The following is a 24,144-nucleotide window of genomic DNA, read 5'->3' on the forward strand; positions in this document are numbered from 1 at the left end:
AGTTCATATAAGTTATTCCAGATTTTCCCAAAGAACACCAGCTCATCATTTCTTATAGCACAATAGTATTCCGTTATATTCACAGACCACAACTTGTTCAGCCATTCCCCAATTAATGGCCATCCCCTCTATTTTCAGTTCTTGGCCACCACAAAAAGAGATGTTATAAATATTTTTGTACATGTAGGTTCTTTCCGCATTTCTATGATCTCTTTGGGATACAGCCATAGAAACAGTATAGCTGGGTCAAAGGGTACACACATTTTTATAGCCCTTTTGGAATAGTTCCAAATTGCTCTCCAGAATGGCTATATCAGCTCACAACTCCACCAACAATTAATTAGTGTTCCAATTTTCCCATATTCTCCAACATTAATCATTCCTGGTTTTTTTTGTTACCCAATTTGATAGGTGTGAAGTGGTATGTCAGAGTTGTTTTAATCTGCATCTTTCTAGTCAATAGTGATTTAGAACACTTTTTGATAAGACTGTTGAGGCAGCTAGGTGGTTGAGTGGATAGAGCAGGATAGAGCAGTGCAGGAGTCAAGAGAACCTGAGTTCAAATCTCACCTCAGACACTTGACACTCACTAGCTGTGTGACCTTGGGCAAGTCACTTAACCCTAATTGCCTCATCCTGGGTCATCTCCTATTATCCTGATTAATATTTGGTCACTGGATTTAGATGGCTCTGGAGAAGAAGTGAGGCGGGTGACCTGCACAGCCCACCCTCACTCAAAACAAAGTCAAGTGTAAGTCATGTCATATGACTGTAGATAGCTTTAATTTCTTCCTGAAAACTGCCTGTTCATATACTTTGATCATTTATCAATTGGAAAATGACTTGCATTCTTCTAAATTTGACTCAGTTTTCTGTATATTTTAGAAATGAGGCCTTCATCACAGACACTAGTTGTGAATTTTCCCCCCAGTTTTCTGCTTCCTTCTGAATCTTGCTTGCAATGGCTTCATTTGTGCAAAACCTTTTCAACAATGTAATCCAAATTATCCATTTTGCATTTCATAATGTTTGTTCATATTTCTTATTTGTTCATAAATTCCTCTATTCTCCATAAATCTGACAGATAAGTTATTCCTTTTTCCCTAATTTGTTTATAGTATGAGCCTTTATACCTAGATTGTGTACCCATTTGGATTTCTTCTGGTATATGGTGTCAGACATTGGTCTGTGTCCAGTTTCTGCTACAGTATTTTTCAGTTTCCCCAGCAGTTTTTGTTAAACAGTGATTTCTTATCCCAGAAGCTGGATTTCTTGAGTTTATCAAACAGTAGATTTCTATAGTCATTAACTACTGTGTCTTGTGTGTCTAACTTATTCCACTGATCTACCCCTCTATTTCTTAGTCAGTACGAAGTTGTTTTGATAATTGGTACTTTATAATACAATCTGAGATCTGGTAGGGCTAGGCCACCTTCTCTAGCATTTCTTTTATTAGTTCCCATAATATCCTGAACCTTTCATTCTTCCAGATGAATTTTGATATTATTTTTTCTACCTCCATAAAATAATTTGTTGGTACTTTGATTGGTATGTCACTGGATAAGTAAATTAATTTAGCTACAAGTGTCCTTTTTATTATATTAACTCGGCCTACCCATAACCAACTAGTATTTTTTTCAATTATTAGATCTGACTTTATTTGTTTAGAAAGTGGTCCCTGGGTTTGTTTTGGCAAGTAGACTGCCAAATATTTTATAATGTCTGCAATAACTTGAAATGTAATTTTTCTTTCTATTTCTTGATGTTGGGCTTTGTTAGTAATGTATAGAAATGCAGATGATTTACGTGGGTTTATTTTATATCCTGAAACCTCACTAAAGTTGTTTATTATTTCAAGCCATTTTTATTTGATTCTCTATATCATCATATCATCGGCAAAGAATGATACCTTAGTCTCTTCTTTGCCATTCTAATTCCTTCTATTTCTTTTTCTTCTCTTATTGCTAAAGCTAAAATTTCTAGTACCATATTGAATAACAGTGATGATAATGGATATCCTTATTTCACCCCTGAGCTTATTGGAAATGCATCTAGCTTATCTGTATTACATATAATGTTTGCTGATGGTTTTAGGTAGATTCTACTCATCACTTTAAGAAAGGCTCGATTTATTCCTATACTTCCTAGTGTTTTCAGTAGAAATGGGTGTTGTATTTTGTCAAAAGCTTTTCCTGAATCTATTGAGATAATCTTACAGTTTCTATTAGTTTTGGTGTTGATATGATCAATTATTCTGATTGTTTTTCTAATACTGAACCAGTCCTGAATTCCTGGTGTGACTCCTACCTAATTAAAGTATCTTATTCTCATGATAACTCGTTGAAATCTTTCTGATAATATGTTATTCAAATTTTGCCTGTATATTCATTAGAGAGATTGGTCTCTAATTTTCCTCCTCTGTCTTGGCTCTTCTTGGTTTAGGCATCAGAACCATATTTGTATCATAAAAAATTTAGTAGGACTCCTTCTTTGCCACTTTTCTTTTTTTAATAATTATTTTATTTGTTTTTAGGGTTCTACAATCACTTCCATATATCTTAGATTTTTTACACTCCCTCCCCCTCCTTCTTCTCTCTCTCCCCACTCATTCCCAAAGATGGCTTGCCATGTCATATAGGATCTACACATACATTCCTATTATATACAATTTCACCACAGTCATGTTGAATAGAAGGATTAAAATGAATGAAACCATAAAACAATACAATACAAAACGAAACATAACACAAAAGAAAATTATCTGCTACATTCTGTGATCCAATTTCATACTTCTTTCTCTGGATGTGAAAGGCATTTTGCCTCAAAAGTTCAATGGGAACGTTTTAGAGCCTTACATTGCTTTGAAGGACAGTCTACCAGAAAAATTCCTCTCATACTGTGGTTGTTGCTGTGTACAAAGCTCTCCTGTTTCTGCTCCTTTCACTCAGCATCAGTTCATATAAGTCTTTCCAGGCCTCTCTGCAGTCTTCCTGTTCATCATTTCTTATAGCACAATTCCATTACATTCATATACCACAAGTTGTTGAGCCATTCCCCAATTGGTTAGCATCCCCTGGATTTCCAGTTCTTGGCCACCACAAAGAAAGCTGCTATAAATATTTTTGTGTATGTGGGACTCTTTCCCATTTTTATGATCTTTTTGGGATACAGTCCTAGAAGTGATATTTCTGGATCAAAAGGAATGCACATTTTTGTAGCCCTTTAGGCATAGTTCCAAATTGCTCTCCAGAATAGTTGGATCAACTCACAGCTCCACCAACAATGAATCAGTGTTCCAATTCTCCCACATCTCCAACATTTGTCTCTTCCTCTTTTGTCATGTTAGCCAATCAGATAGGTGTGATGTGGTACCTCAGAGTTGTTCTGCTTTGATTCTCTGTAATCAATAGTGAATTAGAGCATTTTTTCATATGACTATAAATAGCTTTAATGTCTTCCTCTGAAATCTGCTTGTTCATATCCTTTGACCACTTATCAATGAGGAATGACTTGTATTCTTCTAAATTTAATTCAGTTCTCTGCATATTTTAGGAATGAGACCTTTATCACAGACACTAGCTGCAAAAATTCTATCCCAGTGTTTTGCTTCCCTTCTAATCTTGGTTGCATTTGGTTTGTTTGTGCAAAAACTTTTCAACTTAATGTAATCAAAATTATTTATATTGCACTTCATAATGTTTTCTATCTCTTCTTTAGTCAAGAATTTCTCCATTCTCTATAAATCTGACTAGTACACTATTCCTTGCTCCACTAATTTGTTTATAGCATCAATCCTTAAACCTAGATCATGGGTTCATTTGGACTTTATTCTTGTGTATGGTGTCAAGCATTGGTGTATTCCCAGTTTCCACCACACTGTTATCCAGTTTTCCTAGCAATTTTTGTCAAACAGTGAATTCTTATACCAGAAGCTGGGGTCCTTGGGTTTATCAACCAGTACATTGCTATATTCATTGACTACTGTGTCTTGACTACCTAACCTATTTCACTGGTCTACCCTTCTGTTTCTTATTCAGTACCAAACAGTTTTGATAATTGCTGCTTTATAATAGAGTTTGAGATCTGCTAGGGCTAGGCCACCTTCTCTAGAATTTCTTTTATTAGTTCCCATAATATCCTGGACCTTTCATTCTTCCAGATGAATTCTGATATTATTTTTTCTAGCTCTAGAAAGTAATTATCTGGTAGTTTGATGGGTATGGCACTGAATAAATAAATTAATTTAGGTAGAATTATCATTTTTATTATATTGACTTGGCCTACCCACAAGCAACTGATGTTTTTCCACTTACTTAGATCTGTCTTTATTTGTGTGAAAAGTGTTTTGTAATTGTATTCATATAGTCCCTGAATTTATTTTGGCAGGTAGACTTCCAGATATTTTATAGTGTCTATGGTAACTTTAAATGGCATTTCTCTTTTTATCTCTTGCTATTGGGCTTTGTTAGTAATATGTAGAAATGCAGATGATTTATATGGGTTTATTTTGTATCCTGGAATTTTGCCAAAGTTGTTTATTATTCCAAATAGCTTTTACTTTATTCTCAGGGATTCTCTAAGGATATCATCATATTATCTGCAAAGAATGATAACTTAGTTTCTTCTTTACCTATTCTAATTCCCTCAATTTCTTTTTCTTCTCTTATTGCTACAGCTAACATTTCTAGTACCATACTGAATAACAGTGGTGATAATGGACATCTTTGTTTCACCCCTATCTTATTGAAAATGCATCTAGCTTATCCCCATTGCATATAATTAATGCTGAAGGTTTTAGGTAGATACTGCTTATTGTTATATGGATAGTTCCATTATTCCTGTGCTCTCCAGTGTTTTCAATAGGAATGGGTGTTGTATTTTGTCAAAAGCTTTTTCTGCATCTATTGAGATAATCATGTGGTTTCTATTAGTTTTGTTGTGGATGTGATCAATAATGCTAATAATTTTCCTAATACTGAACCAGCCCTTCATTCCTGGTATAAATCCTACCTGATCATAATGTATTTTTCTCGTGATAAGTTGCTGTATTCTTCCTGCTAGTATCTTATTTAAAATTTTTGCGACTATATTCATTAGAGAAATTGTTCTATAATTTTCTTTATCAGTTTTGGCTCTTCCTGGCTTAGGTATCAGAACCATATTTCTATCATAAAAAGAATTTGGTAGGGCTCCTTCTTCCTCATTTTTCTCAAACACTCTACATAGTATAGGAATTAATTGTTCTTTAAATTTTTGATAGAATTCACTTCTAAATCCATCTGCCTCTGGAGAGTTTTTCCTAGGGATGTCTTATTCAATTTCTTTCTCTGAGATGCGGTTATTTTCCTCTTCTACTTATCTGGACAATTTATATTTCTTAAAATATTCATCCATTTCACTAAGATTGTCAAAGTTATTAACATATAATTGGACAAAATATTTCCTAATTATTGTTCCAATTTCATTTAAATTTAAATTCATTGGAGATGAATTCACCCTTTTCATTTTTGATACTAGAAATTTGGTTTCTTCTTTATTTTTTAAAATCACATTGACCAAACATTTTCTAGTTTTATTGTTTTCTTTTTCATAAAACCAGCGCTTAGTTTTATTTATTAGTTCAAAAGTTTTCCTAATTTCAATTTTATTAATCTCTTCTTTGGTTGTCAGTATGTCTAATTTGGGGAATTTCAATTTATTCTTTTTCTAGTTTTCTCATTTGCATGCCCAAATGATTGATGTCCTCTTTCTTTATCTTATTCATGTAAGCCTTTAGAGATATAAAACTTCCCCTAAGAAATGCTTTCCCTGCTTCTCATTAGTTTTGGTATGGTGTCTCACTATTGTTCTTCTCTTGAATGAAGTTATTGACTATTTCCATAATTTGCTTGACCCACTCATTTTGGGGGTTAAATTACTTAGTTTCCAAATACTATCTTTTAGTCTACCTTTCCATGACCCTTTATCACATATAATTTTTATTGTCCCATGATCTGAAAAGAATGTATTTCATACTTCTGCCTTTCTGCACTAGATTATGAGGTCTTCAATGCCCTAATTCGTGGTCAAATTTGTGCATGTTCCATGAAAAGATAAGAAAAAGGTATATTATTTTTTTAATCTCCATTCAGTTTTCTCCAGAGATCTATCATATTTACCTTTTCTAAAATTCTATTCACCTTTTTAACTTCTTTCTTGTTTCTTTTGCAATTATATGTAACAAGTTCAGAGAGGGGGAAGCTGAGATCCCCTACGAGTATAATTTTCTTATCTATTTCTTCCCGTAACTCCCTTAACTTCTGAATGATTTTGGATGCCTTATTAATTGGAGCATACATGTTTAATAACGATATTATTTCATTGCCCTTGGTGCCTTTTAAATGGATGTTGTTTCCTTTCTTATCTCTTTTGATTAGATATATTTTTGCTTTTGCTTTTTCTGAGATTAGGATTGCTGTACCTACTTTTTTATGTCATCTGAAGCCTAATATATTATCCTCTAGCCTTTTACCTTTCCGCTGTGTGTATTTCCATTTCAAATGTGTTTCTTGTAAACAGTATATTGTAGGATTATGGTTTTTAATACATTCTGTTATTCCATTCTCATTAATTTTAAACATTCCTTTTTAAAACTTTGAGTTCCAGCTTCTCTTGCTTCCTCTCTCCCCACTTGTCCCCACTGACAAGGCTAGCAATTCAATATAGGTTATACTTGTGTATTTATGCAAAACACTTTCATAGTAGTCATTTTGTGAAAGACTAATTATATTTTCCTCCATTCTATCCTGCTTCCCATTTATTTTATTCTCTCTTTTGACTATATCCCTCCTCAAAGGTATTTAGTTCTAATTGCCCCCTCCTCCTTTTTGCCCTCCCTTCTCTTATCGTCCCCCACTTATCTCTTTCCCCCCTACTTTCCTGTAGTGGAAGATAGACTTTCATACCAAACTGAGTGTACATTTTATTAACTCCTTAAGTCAAATATGATGAGATTAAGATTTATTCTTTCCATCGCACCTCCCCCCACTTTCCCTTCATTGGAAATGTTTTTTCTTGCCTTTTTTTTGCTAGATAATTTTCCTCATTTCATTTCTCCCTTTCTCCTCTCAATATATTCTCCTCTCATCCTTTAATTTTACTTTTTTAGATATCATCTCTTCCTATTCAACTCATCCTGTGCCCTCTGTCTGTATGCATATAATCCCTCCAACTACCCAAATACTGAGAAAAGTCTCAAGAGTTACAAATATTATCTTTCCATGTAAGAATGTAAACAGTTCAACTTCAGTAAGTCCCTTATGATTTCTCTTTCTTGTTTACCTTTGCATGCTTCTCTTTATTCTTGGATTTGAAACACAAATTTTTTATTCAGTTCTAGTCTTTAAATCAAAAATGCTTGAAAGTCCCCTATTTCATTGACTGACTATTTTTCCCTTGAAGTATTATACTCAGTTTTGTTGGGTAGGTGATTTGTGGTTTTAATCCTTGCTCTTTTGACTTCTGGAATATCATATTTCAAGCCCATTCAATCCCTTAATGTAGAAGCTGCTAGATCTTCTATAATCCTGACTGTTTTTCCATGATACTCGAATTGTTTCTTTCTGGCTCCTTTTTATATTTTCTCCTTGACCTGGAAACTCTGGAACTTGACTACAATTCCTAGGAGTTTTCCCTTTGGTATCTCTTTCAGAGGTGATCTGTGGATTCTTCTAATATTTATTTTGCCCTCTGATTCTAGAATATCAAGGCAGTTTGCTTTGATAGGTTTCCTTCAAAGATGATGTCTAGAATCTTTTTTTATCATGGCCTTCAGGTAGTCCCATAACTTTTGCACTGTCCCTCCTGGATCAATTTTCCAAGTGAGCTATTTTTCTAATAAGATATGGAACATTGTCTTCTATTTTTGCATTCCTTTGGTTTTGTTATAATTTCTTGATTTTTCATAAAGTCATTAGGTTCCATCTGCTCCACTCTAATATTTAAGGAATTATTTTCTTCAGTGAGCTTTTGAACCTCCTTTTCCATCTGACCAATTTTGCTTTTTAAGGCATTCTTCTCCTCATTGCCTTTTTGAACTTATTTTGTCATTTGGGTTAATATATTTTTTATGCTATCATTTTCTTCAACTTTTTTTTTTGCATCCCATTTAACAAGCAGTGGACTCGTTTTTCATGATTATCTTGCATCATCTCTCATTTACCTTCCTAATTTTTGCTCTACTTCTTTTACTTGATTTTCAAATTTTTTTTGAGCTCTTCTATGGCTATTTTTCTTGGAGATTTTGGATATATATATATTTGGATATATATATGGCTTTGTTGTCTCCTGGTTGTATGTTTTGATCTTCCTTGTCACCAAAGAAGATTCTATAGTCTGATTCTTTTTTTCTGTTTTTTGCTCATTTCCCCAGCTAATTATTTGACTTTTGATCCCTTTGTCAAGGTAGTTCTCTGCTTCCAGTGGGGATGGGGGATGTAGTGTCAGCCACTCGATCCCTCTCACAGTCTATGAGCCTAGAGCTCCATAAACAGCAGCACCTGCTGCTGCAGTCTTCCACTCCATGGGTGGACTCTTCCACACCCTCTATCACCCTGACATTGGGGCCCAACCACTCTACTCTCTCACACAGTTACCACAGGTTTTTTCCACTGACCTTACAAATTGTCCTTGGTGTTTTGGGGTCATGAAGTCTGGAAATTTCCAGAGGTGCCTGAGATTCAGTCCCCCAAGGCCTTCTCTGGTCCCATCTGTGCTAGCATAACCCACACTGTAGTGTGCTCTGCTCCCTGTGTGGTCTAATAGACACATCCCACCAATCTTCCAGGCTGTTTTCGGATGGAGATTTGCTTCCCTCTGTCATTCTGTGCGTTCTACAGCTCCAGAATTTGTTTAGAGTCATTTTTTTTACAGTAGTTGCCCTTGGTTTTGGGGGAGAACTCCAGCAAGTCTGTGCTGTTACTCTGCCATCTTGGTTTTGCACCCTCATAATTTTTGAAAGCATGGTAGTATTCTATCACAATCACCACAAATTACAACCTTTATTTTTACTTCTCTATGTACATTTCATGGCCATTTTTTCTTTATTTGTGGAAGAAATCTGGAGGTCCTGGGCATTTATGAATTATTCCTCTATCTTCCCAGAATTCATTCCAAAATTATTATTAAACTTAACTTTATACATAAAAAAGCTGTGGGATTATACTTTTGGCCTCAAAAAATAGGGGCAAAATATACATGATTGCATTTTTTAGAAAAAAAATGTTATCACATTGCAAAAAACAATTTTAATATAATATCTAATTCTAGGTCAAGAAAAATTTTAACACAAGATATTTGTTAAGGAGGGAGAAGACCTTCTAATTAAAGTTATGATAAATGAGGGATAAGATAATTCTTTCATTAAAAATAAGTGATTAAATGGTGGAGATAAAAATGGAGATCTAGTTTGGTTACGATTCCCCTGTTAGATGGAGTTATTCTAAAAACCACAATATTTTTCCCCATAGAGAAAGGACAACTTGATGAGAGTTTTGATTTCCCACAACTATGTTAGTACCACTACATTCAGAAAATTTAACAATTCCAGTGTTTTTTCTTCTCTACAGCTCACTTTTGGCCCTTTTGATCCCATCCTCAGTGACAAGGCCCAATTTCCGTCTCTCTACCAGATGGCTCCCAAAGAGTCCTCCTTGCCTCAAGGTGTGGTCCAGTTACTGGTACATTTTGAATGGACCTGGGTAGGTCTTGTGACCACAGATGATCTCAGGGGTGAGAAATTCCTTCGGGAAGTGACACAAGAGATGGCAAAGTATGATGTCTGTGCATCCTTCACAGAGAAGATCCTTGTCAGTGAGCAATCACATGAACAATCACAGATGAATTTTATGCGCAGAATTGTTGGATCTTCAGCTACAGTAGTTGTCATTTATGGTGATACAGACTCACTTATGGTTCTTAGGTATTCACATGCATTTATTCCATTATCTAAGTTGTGTATTACCACATCTCACTGGGACATCACCATGAGACCCCATGATTCTCCTAATTATGCTTTCCATGGAGCTCTCATATTTACATATGTGACCAGTGAGATTCCTGGTTTTAAGTCTTTTCTCAGGATGACGAATCCTCATAAAGATCCAGAGGACATCATGCTTAAGGAGTTCTGGTTGTCAGTATTCCAGTGCCAAAATAAGCATGAAAAGCTGGAGCTAAAGAACTGTGGAAGAAATGCTACATTGGAGACATTGCCCATCTTCCTTTTTGATGTGACCACGTCTGGCTTCAGTTACATCATCTACAATGCAGTGTATGCTGTGGCTTGGGCCCTTCATGCAAAACTTCTGATGAAATCAGAGTTTGCCTCTGAGGAAAGTGGAGAAAGTCGTGTGCTTCATCCTTGGCAGGTAAGTTTCCTTTAGGAACTACTCTTGTCTATTGCTGATATTGCTGATTCTTGATATTGACTGTGGAGCTTACAGTAGGGCCTTCTCTCACAGAATTTCTGCACTCTACAAGTGGTCTGAGTAGGGAAGCATATAGTGGAGCTACTAAAAATCTCAAAATATTGAAATTGTGTCTTACTCCTCTTGGCTTATGTTAGTTTTACGTTTTGGGGACTTTCTGGTCCCATTGTTAACATATATTGAACTTTAGTCACCTAAGTGTTTCAGATGACACATTATTTTGCAGGTTTAAAATTGAGTCATCCATCTCATCCTTGTGAATATGACTTCATGAACCTATGAAACACTTTGCTGTTTATTTCTATTATATTTTGTAATAGGAACTCCAATTTCTCTCTTTCATTTCTAGGGTGAAATTGAAATGATCGATTTTTGTATTCAAAGCCCTCCATAACTGTGAAGTTTTCTTATATCTAAAACCCCACTATTATGTGCTTTCAGGCTGAGTGACTATCCTCTATAGATTTCCTCACACAAAACACTCCATCTCCCTACTACAAACATTTTCATTGGCTGTCCCACATATCTGATCTTTTCTCTCTCCTCCCTTTCATTTGCTGTCTTCTTTGGCTTTCTTCAAGTCTAGACTAAGATTTCACTCTGTGTGGGAAGACTTTTCTTATGTCTCTTTAATGCTATTGAATTTCATCTGCTGATCATGTATGTTTTCACCTTTTTAATAGCTTTTTTTAAACATGATTGTTTGTATGTTGTCTCCTCAAACATAGTGAGCTTGTTGAGGAAAGTGACTGTCTTTTGCTTTTCCATGTAACCTTAGCTGCCAAAGTTTCAGACATGGAGTAATTGCTTAATCAATTCTTGTTGATTCTTCGCACACTGACTGATTTGAACCATCCTCTAATCTGGAGATTTTTTGGGGGGTCTTGTCTCGATCATGCTAAAATGGTGTGCCCCTAGTGTTCTATCTTCAGTTTTCCTCGCTTTCTTCAATAAAAGTTCACCTAATGACCTCAGTAACTATCATGGTTTCAATGGTCATGTCTGTTCTGATGATTCTTGAAGTTTTTTAGGCAATCAAAACCTCCTAGGCAGATGTGAAATAATAAAAAAGTAAACTGAGGAAATTCTCTGAGCAAGATTCAAGTTTATAAGTAGGTCCATAAATGTCTTAATAAACAATGGGTTAAATGGTACTTCCTCTGGCCAGAAGACCCTGAATTTAAGATCAAAATCATTTTTATATGAATAGAAAAAAGAGCAGAATAAAAATCATGTAATTGGTTATAAGATAGGAAACATCATGTGAATCGAAAATCATGATTGGTTACATAAAAGAAAGTGGGGACAACCCAAACATTGGACGAAGATCATCTTTGTCTCTAGGGAATGTCTTTGTGAATCTATGGAATGTAGTTGCATTGTGAAGTCATTTATAGGGACCCAAGCATGCAGATAAACTGGTCCTGAGGTTAATTAAGACCATCTTTTTAAAATAGAATTTGTTTTTACTTTTTAACAATCACTTCTACAAGTTTTAAATTTTTTCCATTTCACCCCCCCCCCCCCAATCCACAAGATGGCATGCAATCTTATATGGGTTCTACACATACATTTAAAATTTATTTATTTATATTGATTTTTAACATTCATTTCCACAAGATTTTGAATTCCAAATTTTCTCCCCATCTCTCCCCTCCCCCCACCCAAGACACTATGCATTCTGATTACCCTTCCTCCAATCTGCCTTCCCTTCTATCACACCTCTCCCTTCCTTTATCCCCATCTTCTTTTTTCTTATAGGGGAAGATAGATTTCTATATCCCATTAACTGTACTTCTTATTTCCCAGTTGCATGCAAAAACAATTCTCAGCATTCATTCCTGAAACTTTGTGTTCCAACTTCTGTCCCTTCCTCCTTCCTCACCCATCCCCACTGAGAAAGCAAGCAATTCATTATAGGCTATACATGTGTAGTCATGCAAAAGAATTCCATAATAATCATGTTGTGAAAGACTAACTATATTTTCCTCCATCCTGTTCTGCCCCTCATTGACTCTATTCTTTCTTTTGACCTTGACCCTCCCCAAAAGTGTTCACTTCTAATTACACCCTCCTCGCATTAGCCCTCCCTTCTATCATCCTCCATATACTCCACTTATCAGCATTCTCCCCTACTTTCCTTTAGTATAAGATAGATTTCATACCAAATTCAGTGTGCATGTTATTCCCTCCTTAAGCCAAATATCATGAGAGTGGGCTTCACTTTTTCCATCTTATCTCTCCCCTTTTCCCCTCTATTGAAAAACCTTTTCCTTGCCTCTTTTATGAGAGATAATTTGTCTCAATCCATCTCTCCCTTTCTGCTCCCAATATATTCCTTTCTCTGTCCCCTCTGTGTGTGTATATATATCTATATCTATATATCTATATCTATATTTATCTCTCTACCTATCTATCTATACATATATGTATATATATATATATGTATGTGTGTGTGTGCATATAATCCCTCCAACTACCCAAATACTGAGAAAAGTCTCAAAAGTTACAAATATTATCTTTCCATGTAGGAATGTAAACAGTTCAACTTTAGTAAGTCCCTTATGATTTCTCTTTCCTATTTACCTTTTCATGCTTCTCTTGATTCTTGAATTTGAAACTCAAATTTTCTATTCAGCTCTGGTCTTTAAATAAAAAATGCTTGGAAGTCCCCTATTTCATTGAATGACTATTTTTTCCCAGGAAGTATTATAGTCACTTTTGCTAGGTAGGTGATTTGTGGTTTCAATTCTTGCTCTTTTGACTTCTGGAATATCATATTCCAAGCCCACTGATCCCTTAATGTAGAAGCTGTTAGATCTTGTGTTATCTTGATTGTATTTCCACAATACTCTAATTGTTTCTTTCTGGCTTCTTGTAATATTTTCTCCTTGACCTGGGAATTCTGGAATTTGGCTAAAGTATTTTGAGGAATTTTTCTTTTGGATCCCTTTCAGGAGGTGATCATTGGACTCTTGTAATATTTATTTTACTCTCTGGTTCTAGAATATCAGGGCAGTTTTCCTTGATAATTTCATGAAAGATGATGTCTATGGTCTTTGATCAGGGCTTTCAGGTAGTCCCGTAATTTTTAAATTGTCTCTCCTGGATCTATTTTCCTGGTCAGTTGTTTTCCTAATGAAATATTTCACATTGTGTTCTATTTTTTCATTGTTTTTATTTTGTTTTGTAATTTCTTGGTTTTTCATAAAGTCATTTGCTTCCATCTGCTCAATTCTAATTTTTAAAGAATTATTTTCTTCAGTGACCTTTTGATCCTCCTTTTCCATTTGGTTAATTCTGCTTTGTGTTCTTCTCCTCATTGGATTTTTGTCCCTCTTTTGCCACTTTGGTTAGTCTATTCTTAGAGGTGCTTTTTTCTTCTGCTTTTTTTGGATCTCCTTTAGCAAGTTGTTGACTTGCTTTTCATGATTTTCTTGCATTGCTCTCATTTCTATTTGCAATTTGTCCTCCACCTCTCTTACTTTACTTTCAAAATCCTTTTTGAGCTCTTCCTGAGCTCAAATTGCCTGGGACCATTGCGTATTCATTTTGGAGGTTTTGGATGTCGAAACCTTGACTTTTGTGTCTTCCTCTGATGGCATTCCTTGTTCTTCCTCATCTGAAATGATGGAGGAAAATATTTGTTCACTAAGAACGTAACCTTCCATAGTCTTATTTTTTTCCCCTTTCTTGGGCATTTTCCCAGTCAGTTACTTGACTTTTGAGTCCTTTGTCAAGTGGAGGGTATACTATGAGGACCTGTAAGTTCTCAGTTCCTCCAAGGTGGCACAATCAAGAGAGAGCAGTTTACTCCTTTCCTGTTCTGCACTCTGGGTTGGGAGCAACTTCAACCTTTTCTGCCCAGGATCTGTAAGTAGCATTCCCTTTCCACAACCACCTCCAGCTCCAAGAGGTCAGTGCTCCTCCTTGCTGCAGGGCTGATGTCCATATCAGCTGTGTGATTCCCCCAGGGTCTTAAGACAAGGGCTCCAAATATGGAGGCTGTGCTTCAGTGACTTCCGTCACCCTGGGGGCTGGGGCTAGGACCAACCCTGCTCCCTTCTCACCCAGGTGAAAGAGCTTTCTCGCTGACCTTTGAAGCTGTCTTTAGTGTTTGTGGGCTGAGTAATCTTGGAACTGCAGCAGCTGCCTGCGTGCTGCTGCTCAAGATTCTGAGCCCTGAAGCCTGCTCCAGTCCTGTCTCTGCCATGCTGTGCTGCCAAGCTTGGGCTGTGCTCTGTTCTGAGTCTGGTGTGATAGATGTTTCTTGTTGGCCTTCCAGGTTCTTGTGGGCTGGAAATCTCTTTCACTCTGTTTTGTGGCTTCTGCTGCTCTAGAATTTGTTTAGAGTCATTTTTACAAGTAATTTATGGGCTTTGAGGTAGAGCTAGAGGAGGTCCATCCTTTCTACTCCACCATCTTGGCTCCGGCTCCACATACATTCTTATTAAACACATTTTCACAGTAGTCATGAGGCATAGGAAAATTAAATGAATGGGAGAAACCATGAGAAACACCAACATAAAACAAAAGATAACAGAAGAGAAAATAGTATGCTTCATTCTGAAATCTTGTTCTGTGGTTCCTTCTCTGGATGTGGATTACACTTTTCTTAATATGTCCTTTGGAAATATTTTAGGTCCTTGCATTGTTGTGAAGATCTAAGTGTATCAGTTGCGGTGCTCACACACTCTGGTTCTTACTATGTATAATGTTGGCCTGATTGTGCTCCCTTCACTCAACATCATTTCATATAAATCTTTCCAGGTTTTTCTGGCCCTCCTGTTTGTTATTTCTTATAGCACAATAGTATTCCATTACTTTCATGTACCACAACTTGTTCAGCTATTCATCGACTGATGGGCGTCCACTCAATTTCCAGTTCTTTGCCACCATGAAAAGAGCTGCTATAAATACTTTCGTACATCTGGGTCCTTTGCCCATTTTTTATGCTCTCTTTGGTATACATCCCTAGAAATAATATTTCTGGGTTAAAGGGTATGAATATTTTTTAATAGACCTTTGAGCATAGTACTAAATTGCTCTCCAGAATGGTTGGATCAGCTCACAGCTCCACCAACAATGAATCAGTGTTCCAACTCTTCCACATCTTCTCCAACATGGATCATTTTCCTGTTTTGTCATGTTAGTCAATCTGTTGGATGTGATGTGGTATGTGGTATTGTTTTGTTTTGCATCTCTCCAATCAATAATTATTTAGAGCATCTTTTTATACGAGTATGGATAGCTTTAGTTTCTTCCTCTAAAAACTACCTGTTCATATCCTTTGACCATTTATCAATTGGGGAGTGACTTGTATTCTTATAAATTGGAGTCATTTCTACACATATTTTAAAAATGAGGTCTTTATCACAGACACTAGTTGTATAGATTCTTTCCCATTTTCTACTTCCTTCCCAAACGTGGTTTCATTGGCTTTGTTTGTGCAAAAACTTTCCAATTTATTGTAATCAAAATTATCCATTTTGCATTTCACAATGTTGTTTAACTCTTGTTTCATCATATATTCTTCCATTCTCCATTAATGTCAAATAAACTATTCTTTTCTCCCCTAGTTTGTTTATAGCATCACTCTTTATACCTATATAATATACCTATTTGAACTTTATTATGGTATGCAGTGTCAGGCATTGGTCTAGGCCAGTTACTGACAATTCATTTTCCAGTTTTCCTAGCAGTTTTTGTCAAACAGTGAGTTCTTATCCCAGAAGCTGGGATCTTTGAGGTTTGTCAAAGTGTCAGCCTACCCACAAAACACTGGTTTTTCAATTATTTAGATCTGACTTTATGTGTGTGAAAAGTGTTTTGTAATTGTGTTCATATAGTCCCCTTAGCTTTGCCAAGTATACTCCCAAGTATTTTATAGTGTCTATGGTAACTTTATATGGGATTTCTCTTTCTATCTCTTGCTGTCTGGCTTTATTAATAATGTACAGAAATGCAGATGATTTATGTGTGTTTATTTTCTATCCTGCAACTTTGCCAAAGTTGTTTATTATTTCAAGTAGTTTTTTTTTTAACTTGAATCTCCAGGATTCTCTAAGTAGAACATCATATCGCTTGTAAAGAGTGTTAACTTAGCTTTTTCCTTATTTATTCTTTCTATTTTTTTTTCTCTTATTGCTTAAGCTAAAATTTCTAGTACTACTTTCAATCACAGTGGTGACAATGAACATCCTTGTTTTACCCCTGATCTTACTGGAAATATATCTAGCATATCCACATTACATATAATTTTTGATGTTGGTTTTAGATAGATGCTACTCATTATTTTAAGAAAGGGTCCATTTATTCCTATACACTCCCGTGTTTTCAAAAGGAATGGCTCTTGTATTTTTTCAAAAGCTTTTTCAGCATTTTTTGAGATAATCATAAGGTTTCTATTAGTTTTGTTGCTGATATGATCAACTATGCTGACAGTTTTCCTAATACTGAACCAGCCCTGCATTCCTGGTACAAATCCTACATGATCAAAGTGCATTACTCTTATGATAAGTTGCTATATCTTTTAGCTAATATCTTATTTAAAATTGTTGCATGTATATTCATTAGGTAAATTGGTCTCTAATTTTCTTTCTCTATTTAGATTCTTCCTGGTTTACATATCAGCACCATATTTGTACCATAAAATTAATTTGGCAGGACTCTTTCTTTGCCAATTTTTCCAAATAGCCTATACAGTATTGGAATTAACTGTTCTTTAAATGTTTGATAGAATTCTCTTGCAAATCCATTCTGCCATGAAGATTTTTTCTTAGGGAGTTCATTGATGGCTTGTTCAATTTCTTTTTCTGAGATGGGGTTATTCAAGTATTCAACTTCCTCTTCTGTTAATCTGGGCAACTTATATTTTTGTAAGTATTCATCCATTTCATTAAGATTGTTAAGTCTATGGGCACACAATTAGATAAATGATTTCTAATTATCATTTTAATTTCATCTTCATTAGAAGTGAGTTCATCCTTTTCACTTTTGATACTGGTAATTTGGTTTTCTTCTTTCTTTTTTTCATCAAATTTTCCAAAAGTATATCAATTTTGTTCAATTTTTTGATAAAATCAGCTCTTAGTTTTATTTATCAGTTTGATAGCTTTCTTAAATCCATTTTTTAAAGTCTCTTCTTTGGTTTTTAGTATTACTAATTTGGTATCTAACTGGATATTTTCAATTTGTTCTTTTTCTAACTTTTTCAGTTGAATGCCCAATTCATTGATCACCCCTTTCTCTATTTTATGCATATAAGCATTCAGAGATATAAAACTTCCCCTAAGAACTGCTTTCACTGCATCCCATGAGTTTTGATAGGTTTTTCCATTATTGTCATTTTCTTTATTGAAATTATTGTTTCTATCATTCTTTAGCATGAGATTATTTAGTTTCCAATTAATTTTTGGTTTCAGATGAGCTGCTTCAAAGCCTCAGGGCCTTTAGACAGGGGCAGGGCTGCTATTCAGTGTCAGATTACGATCAGCTGCTCAGGAGGGGGCAGGGCCACCACACAGGGCTCAGTTCCCTCAGGGGGTTTACCAGGAGATCTTCAACAATGGATGCAGGCTACTGCCTGCTTTGGGAAACCCATCCACTGCTGCCTCTACTGCTGCCACTTGAGGAAGCCCGAATTATGGGGACACCCTGCTCCCTTCTCGGCCAGCTGAAAAGACCCTCTCACTGACCTTTGGCACCTGTAAGTTGAGGGATCTGCACTGCTGCTGGAGATTCTGTCCCTCAGGTCTGCTCGGATCTGCCCCTTTTGGTGCTGTATGGTCAAGGCAAAGCTGGGCTCTGCTCCACGTCTGGTGCACGAGACCTTTCCTGTGGGTGTTTCAGGTCACTCTGGGATAGAAATCTCCTCCATTCCATTTTTCTGTGGCTTCTGCTTCTCTAGAATTTGTTCAGAGTTCTTCTTTACAGGTATTTTATGGGCTGTGGGGTAAGAGCTAGTGTATGTTCCTCTTTCTACTGCACCATCTAGGCTCTGCCCCCTTTCCTGTCTTTGAAAGAGGATCTTTGCTTCTGGGGCACAGGGGGCTCTGTCCCATGTTTCTTTTGCTTTGAATTTGGAGCCTGGTTTCTGACTTTGTGTGCTCTGGCCTCTGGTTCTTTCAGCTGGAGGTTATATAATGCTGCAGCTTACCTGGTGCTGTGCTGGCTGGTGTGTGTGAAAGCCAAGGCCAGTTAAAGTCTTTCTGAGTTTCCTTGGGATTACACTGAAACTCCTGGTGTGAGGCATGGGGGAGGGATGATGTGACCATAGGAGTTCTCCTCCTCCCCTAGGTCACACTAGAGCACAGACAGGCTCAGTAGCTGGTGAACCCTGTCTGCGTTGGTGTCTGCCCAATTCTCCTGGCTATGCTAAGGTATGCCTAGGATCCTGGGGATGGCCCTTACAAGCACCACCTCCACTTGAGCTGAGGCTCTTCTTCTGGTCCATTGAGGTGGTGCTTGCTGGGACACTTCCTGTCCTTCCTTCAGTCACAGTAAATGGAACCCTTTCCATTGATCTCTATCCTCCCAAGCTGAAAGACTTCCCATTCTTCAAGCTCCACTATTCCAGGATTTTTCCTGGGCTTATATTCTCTGGGTTTTTCAAGGTGAACAAGGGGAGGGTGAAAGTGCTTATGCTTTACTCTGCCACCTTGACTCCTGGAAGTTGGAGTAGGTGACTTTCAAACATTTAGTCTGTGGGCTGATTGCCTCAGTGGTTGCAGCTGCTGCCCCGGGCCCTGCACTTCTCTCTCATTCAGTTCAGCTGTACTCCCATTCCATGCTGAGAGGCTTGGGAATCCCCATTGCTGCTTCTGATTCAGTCCACCTGGACCCATTCCCACTGCACTATGACTATGGTGAGTCTTTGTTGGTGTAGCCTGCACATTCTGCACTCCCCCAGCACTGTGTAGCAGATTCTTCCTATCGACTATTCAGGCTGTACTGGCCTGGAAGTCTGTCACACTCTTGTGTCCTAGTGGATTCTGCCACTCTAAAATTTGCTCAGATTTGCTTTTTAAAGGTATGTATAGGAGTTCATGGCAGAGCTCAGAGGAGTCCCCACTTTCACTCCACCGTCTTGGCTCCGAAGACTATCTGTTAAAAGTATATTCAACTTATCAAGGATACAAATATTACAGAAAATGTGGATTTAAAGTTTTAAGAAAATATTAAGAGAGCTTTTCTATAACTTTGTGAAGTAGTTTAAGCCTTTGATACTTAAGTTCAAGGAAAGAGGAGACAGAATTATAAAAATGAACTTTTACACAGAAACAGAAAAGAAGCTTTAGGTTGGTTATATAGAATACAGAATTTGAATACAGAATAAAATTACTTAACAGGAAAATCAAATATAAAAGACAGTATCATGAATTAGTTCTTTCATCCTTGTTGCTCTCCAGTTTTGCCTCTTCTATAGTCTATTGTACACCTTATATGGAATGTCCTGTATACGTATTGAACTCCACATGACCAAAATTGAACTTATCATTATCCCCTCTCCCCCCAAGAATTCCTCCTTCCAAATTCCATCTGCAGGGTGGTGTTCAATCGGCTTCACTAAACACTCAGTGCACTGGGATGCACCTTTCAAAAAATACGTATTATGTCCATGTATATAGTGAATGCAAACCAAAAGGGAAATGGTAGTGAGGCACACATGTGTTCAATGCAACTCTGACCTTCAGAATTGAGGGTCTTTGATGTTTTTTCCATATAAGGCTTCAAAAAACTCCATGACTTATTTTGTGAATGAATTGATCAACTAATAGACTGTGCCTGCTCTTCCTTCAAGAATGTAGTGGTTCCATTGACTAGATCATGCTATTGGACTTGCTCCTTGATGCCAACTGAATTCTTCACTACCTCCATCCTCAGCCTCAGTTGCACACCTTTCATGGGAACCCGCTAGGCTCTTTCCAAAAGAACAAAGACCCCTAGTCTTGGATTGGCAGGAGGCTTCTGAGTTCTGTACCCTTGAGACCTCAGTTCTTAGACTTGCCAACTCCAGGACCTCTTACTTTCATAATTCTTCGAGCAGCAAGCCTGGGCCCTCTCAGTGAGAGTTCTCATCCTTACTAACAATGACCATCCAATTAATTTTCCAAACCCTTATTCCTGCACACTAGACCATAACCAGGGAATGACAGTCTCCCCAATGATCTCTGTGTTTCCATGCTGACCATTTTTTTAAAAATTCCAAAGTTTTTCTGTTGGTCTCCATAATTTAATATCTGGGACAAAAAGGGAAAGTCAATCTATGCCCTAGAGGCAGAGTTTTCTTTTTTTTCTTTTAGACTTTTCATATGCAAATTAAACAACACGTAGTCTCACATTTTAACAAGTCAACCAATCAATGAATTTAAATGAATGAGCTGTTCTTAGTGCAGGCCTTTTACTAGACACTGGGATACAAATACAAAGAATTAAACATTCCTTAGTTTCAAGTAATTTGGTCATCCAGTGGGCTTACGAAGGATTCACTGCACTCTAGGCAATTTGTTGAGTACAAGGGATACAAAGAAAGAGAATAAACTGTGCCTGTCTTCAAAAAAACAACTAATGGAGAACAGTACAATTTTTACATATATATATATATTATTACATAGAGCTTCTAGGTTGAACAAAAGGGCCCACTGAGGCAAATCTCCAAGCAAGATAACATTATTTAGCTGGTGATTTCTGTCTGTCATTTGAAGTATTAATGACTTATCTCCATTTATACCACATACCCGAAGCAAGAACATAATTTTCATCATATAGGTTTTGGAGATTACAGAACAGGGTAGATGACAGAAGGCGAGTGAATGCACAGGGAACAAAACAATTGGTTGCAAGTTTGATAATGGGAGCTAGCAATGACCCACACACACACACACACACACACACACACACACACACACACACACACACACATGCATACACACTTCTCTCATAAAACTATGAATTGCTTATTGTTAGGATGTAAGTTCAAGATAGTGATCCAGACTTTTGGACAGCAAACTACACAATCTTGAAGGATATCTTGGTGTTACAAAGGCATCATGCCCAACTCCCTTACTTTCATACACATTCCCCATGGTCAACTAAATTTGTTGAGGTAAGAATAGCTTGATTTTTAAAGTGTACCCATCATGAACCAGCTAAACTCTCAACTAAATTCAGAAACAAAGAGCTGTGATTTTAGGAGTTAGAGGACAAAGGCAGCTATGAAAAAAAAAACAATTACTTGTAAAAGGAAAAAATAAATATAGTATAGAAGATCATTTCTTATACATACACCTACATATGCATATATACACACATATAAAATATGCATCAGAAACATAAAGTAGATAAATACATATTTGATATTCCTAATAGTTCATTTTAAGCTTAGCAATAATAACACAGCCCCTCTTGGCAATATTGTTCCCTTTTTGGTTGCTCTAAGAAGTATATTGCAAAAAGAAACTTAAGAGTACAATGATAATCACTATGAGGACATTATTAGGAAAAGTATTAGCATTCAGGCAGAAGTTGGGCTCTCTGCCCTAATTTACATTCATATTTTTCTCTAATTCCTGGCATAATTGGCAAGGCAAAATTCAAATTATCAGAAACATTTGCATAAAGAAATTTAAAAACATATACTACAGTGTCTGTTGGCAGATAAGTACTGAAAGGAAAAGTTGGGGAAAGAACAAATCTTTTTTTAAAATTTTTCTTAGTCCTTGAAAGGATGGGTACATCTAGTAAGGTCAACCAGATTCTTCTGCAGATGACCTTTCTCTATCCCTCCCTTCTGTGTCTCATCTCAGTTCTATTTTCCCATTTATCTTTTTGCTTCTATTCTGCCAGTGCTTTCTGGCTCAGTTTTCAATGTATGCACATCATTCTGTCTCATGCCAGATCTCAAAGTCTCCCAGTTTCAACTTCTCAATGATTTTACACAGATTGTAGATGGTAGAACCATATCCCTTAACCAATCCAAAAAGTCTACCTGACTTTGACCCTGTTTTTGGGTGGACTGTATAACAAGTGTAGGTTTTGGAAAGAAATGAGGTAATTGAATTACCTTAGAATTGAAGTACAATTATTTGACTAAAGTAGAAAAAAAATTAGCAAAATTCACTTGGAAAATAAAGAATAGCAAAAGAATGAAAGAAAAAATGTAAAGGAAGTAGGTTTAGGAGTACCAGATCTTAAACCAAATTATATGGCAGTAATTACCTAAACTAAATGATACCAGCTAAAAAATAGAAACACAGATCAATGGAACTGAGTAGACACACACTTTACAACAGCAAATAAATAGAAACTTTTTATTTGAAAAATTTAAAGACAAGATTGTGAGATAAAAATTCATTTTTTTTTTGCTGATAAAACTTTTGGGAAATATGGAAAGCAATATGGCAAAATTTGGGCATAGACAAATATCCTACACTATTTACACACACACACACACACACACACACACACACATGAAACGAAAAATATTACAAGGAATTTGAAGGACGGATTTATTACTAAACAAGAGATAGAGAACAGAGTGAAGTGTGAAATGGATAATTTGAATTACATTAAATATAAAAAGTTTTGTACAAATAAAACAAAAGTAGTCAAGATGAGTTAAAGAGCAGAAAATTGGAGGGAGAAATTTTTATCAACAGTTTATCACACAGAAGTTTCATATAGAAAATATATAAAGAACTTTGTCAAATCTATAAGAATTTGAGAATTTCCACAATTGATATGTGGTCACAGTACATGAACAGTTAATTTTCAAATGAAGAAATTAAATCAATTTATATTCATATGAAAAAATGCTGTAAATAATTATTGATTAGAGAAATGCAAATTAAAATGACCATGAGATATCACTTTACACTGATCAAATTGGATAGAATGATTAAAAGTGAAAGTAACAAATGTTGGAGGGAATTTCGAAAAGTTGAGACACTAATTTCTTGGAATTATGAACTGATCCAACATTTTGAAGAGCATTCTGGAATTATGCCAAAAGAGTTATTGACCTGACCCAGCAATGCCACTACTATGTATATTGCCAAAGATGATTTAGAGAGATGGAATAGAATCTATATCTTCTAAAATATTTATAGAAGTTCTTTTTGTAGTGGCAAAGATTTGGAAATTGTAAGAAGGACCCTCAACTGGATAACGGCTAAACAAGTTGTGGTATATGATTGTCATGGAATATTGTTTGTCCTTAATTCTCAAAGAGGACCATAACATAAGTAAGGTGATTTCCTGACTTGCAAGTGAATTGATTTTAAGTGAGAAAGGGCCGCATCATCTTCTGGAGCCATCTAGGTCCAGTGACAAGATACAGTTCAGGATGATTAGAGATGGCCCCAGATACAGTGGGAGATCTTGGGCCTTTTTTAAATTTATGTCTTTCTAAGTTCTCAGTTTGGCTGAGGCAAGGCCCCTTCAGTGATTAAGGTTAAATAAGAAATGATGCAAATAAAGGCCTCTTTTACCTGCGCAAAAAATCAGTATGAGAGGTGAAGACTTCAGGATATCTGACCAAAACAGAAACAATTGCTAAGTCTGAGAAATCAAGGACCAAGCAATGACAAAATGAGGCTTGTGCTAGGACCTCATGTTAGCTAATCAATGAAAGCCAGAGTGACCTGGGGATAAGGAAAGGTCCTTAGAAGGGAAATTT

General features: G+C 36.3%; 1 protein-coding gene across 1 annotated transcript in view; it reads left to right on the forward strand.

The window, feature by feature from the left end:
• The first annotated feature begins 9,513 nt into the window (after window positions 1–9,513).
• LOC140498864 (vomeronasal type-2 receptor 26-like) overlaps window positions 9,514–24,144 on the forward strand; it is a 32,421-nt gene continuing 17,790 nt past the window's right edge. The window contains exon 1 of the mRNA XM_072599645.1: window positions 9,514–10,406. Within this exon, the coding sequence (XP_072455746.1) occupies window positions 9,522–10,406 (885 nt within the window). The 5' untranslated portion in view covers window positions 9,514–9,521. The remainder of the gene's footprint in view (window positions 10,407–24,144) is intronic.

Source organism: Notamacropus eugenii, chromosome 4, assembly GCF_028372415.1.
Source record: "Notamacropus eugenii isolate mMacEug1 chromosome 4, mMacEug1.pri_v2, whole genome shotgun sequence".
Classification (NCBI taxonomy): Eukaryota; Metazoa; Chordata; class Mammalia; order Diprotodontia; family Macropodidae; genus Notamacropus; species Notamacropus eugenii.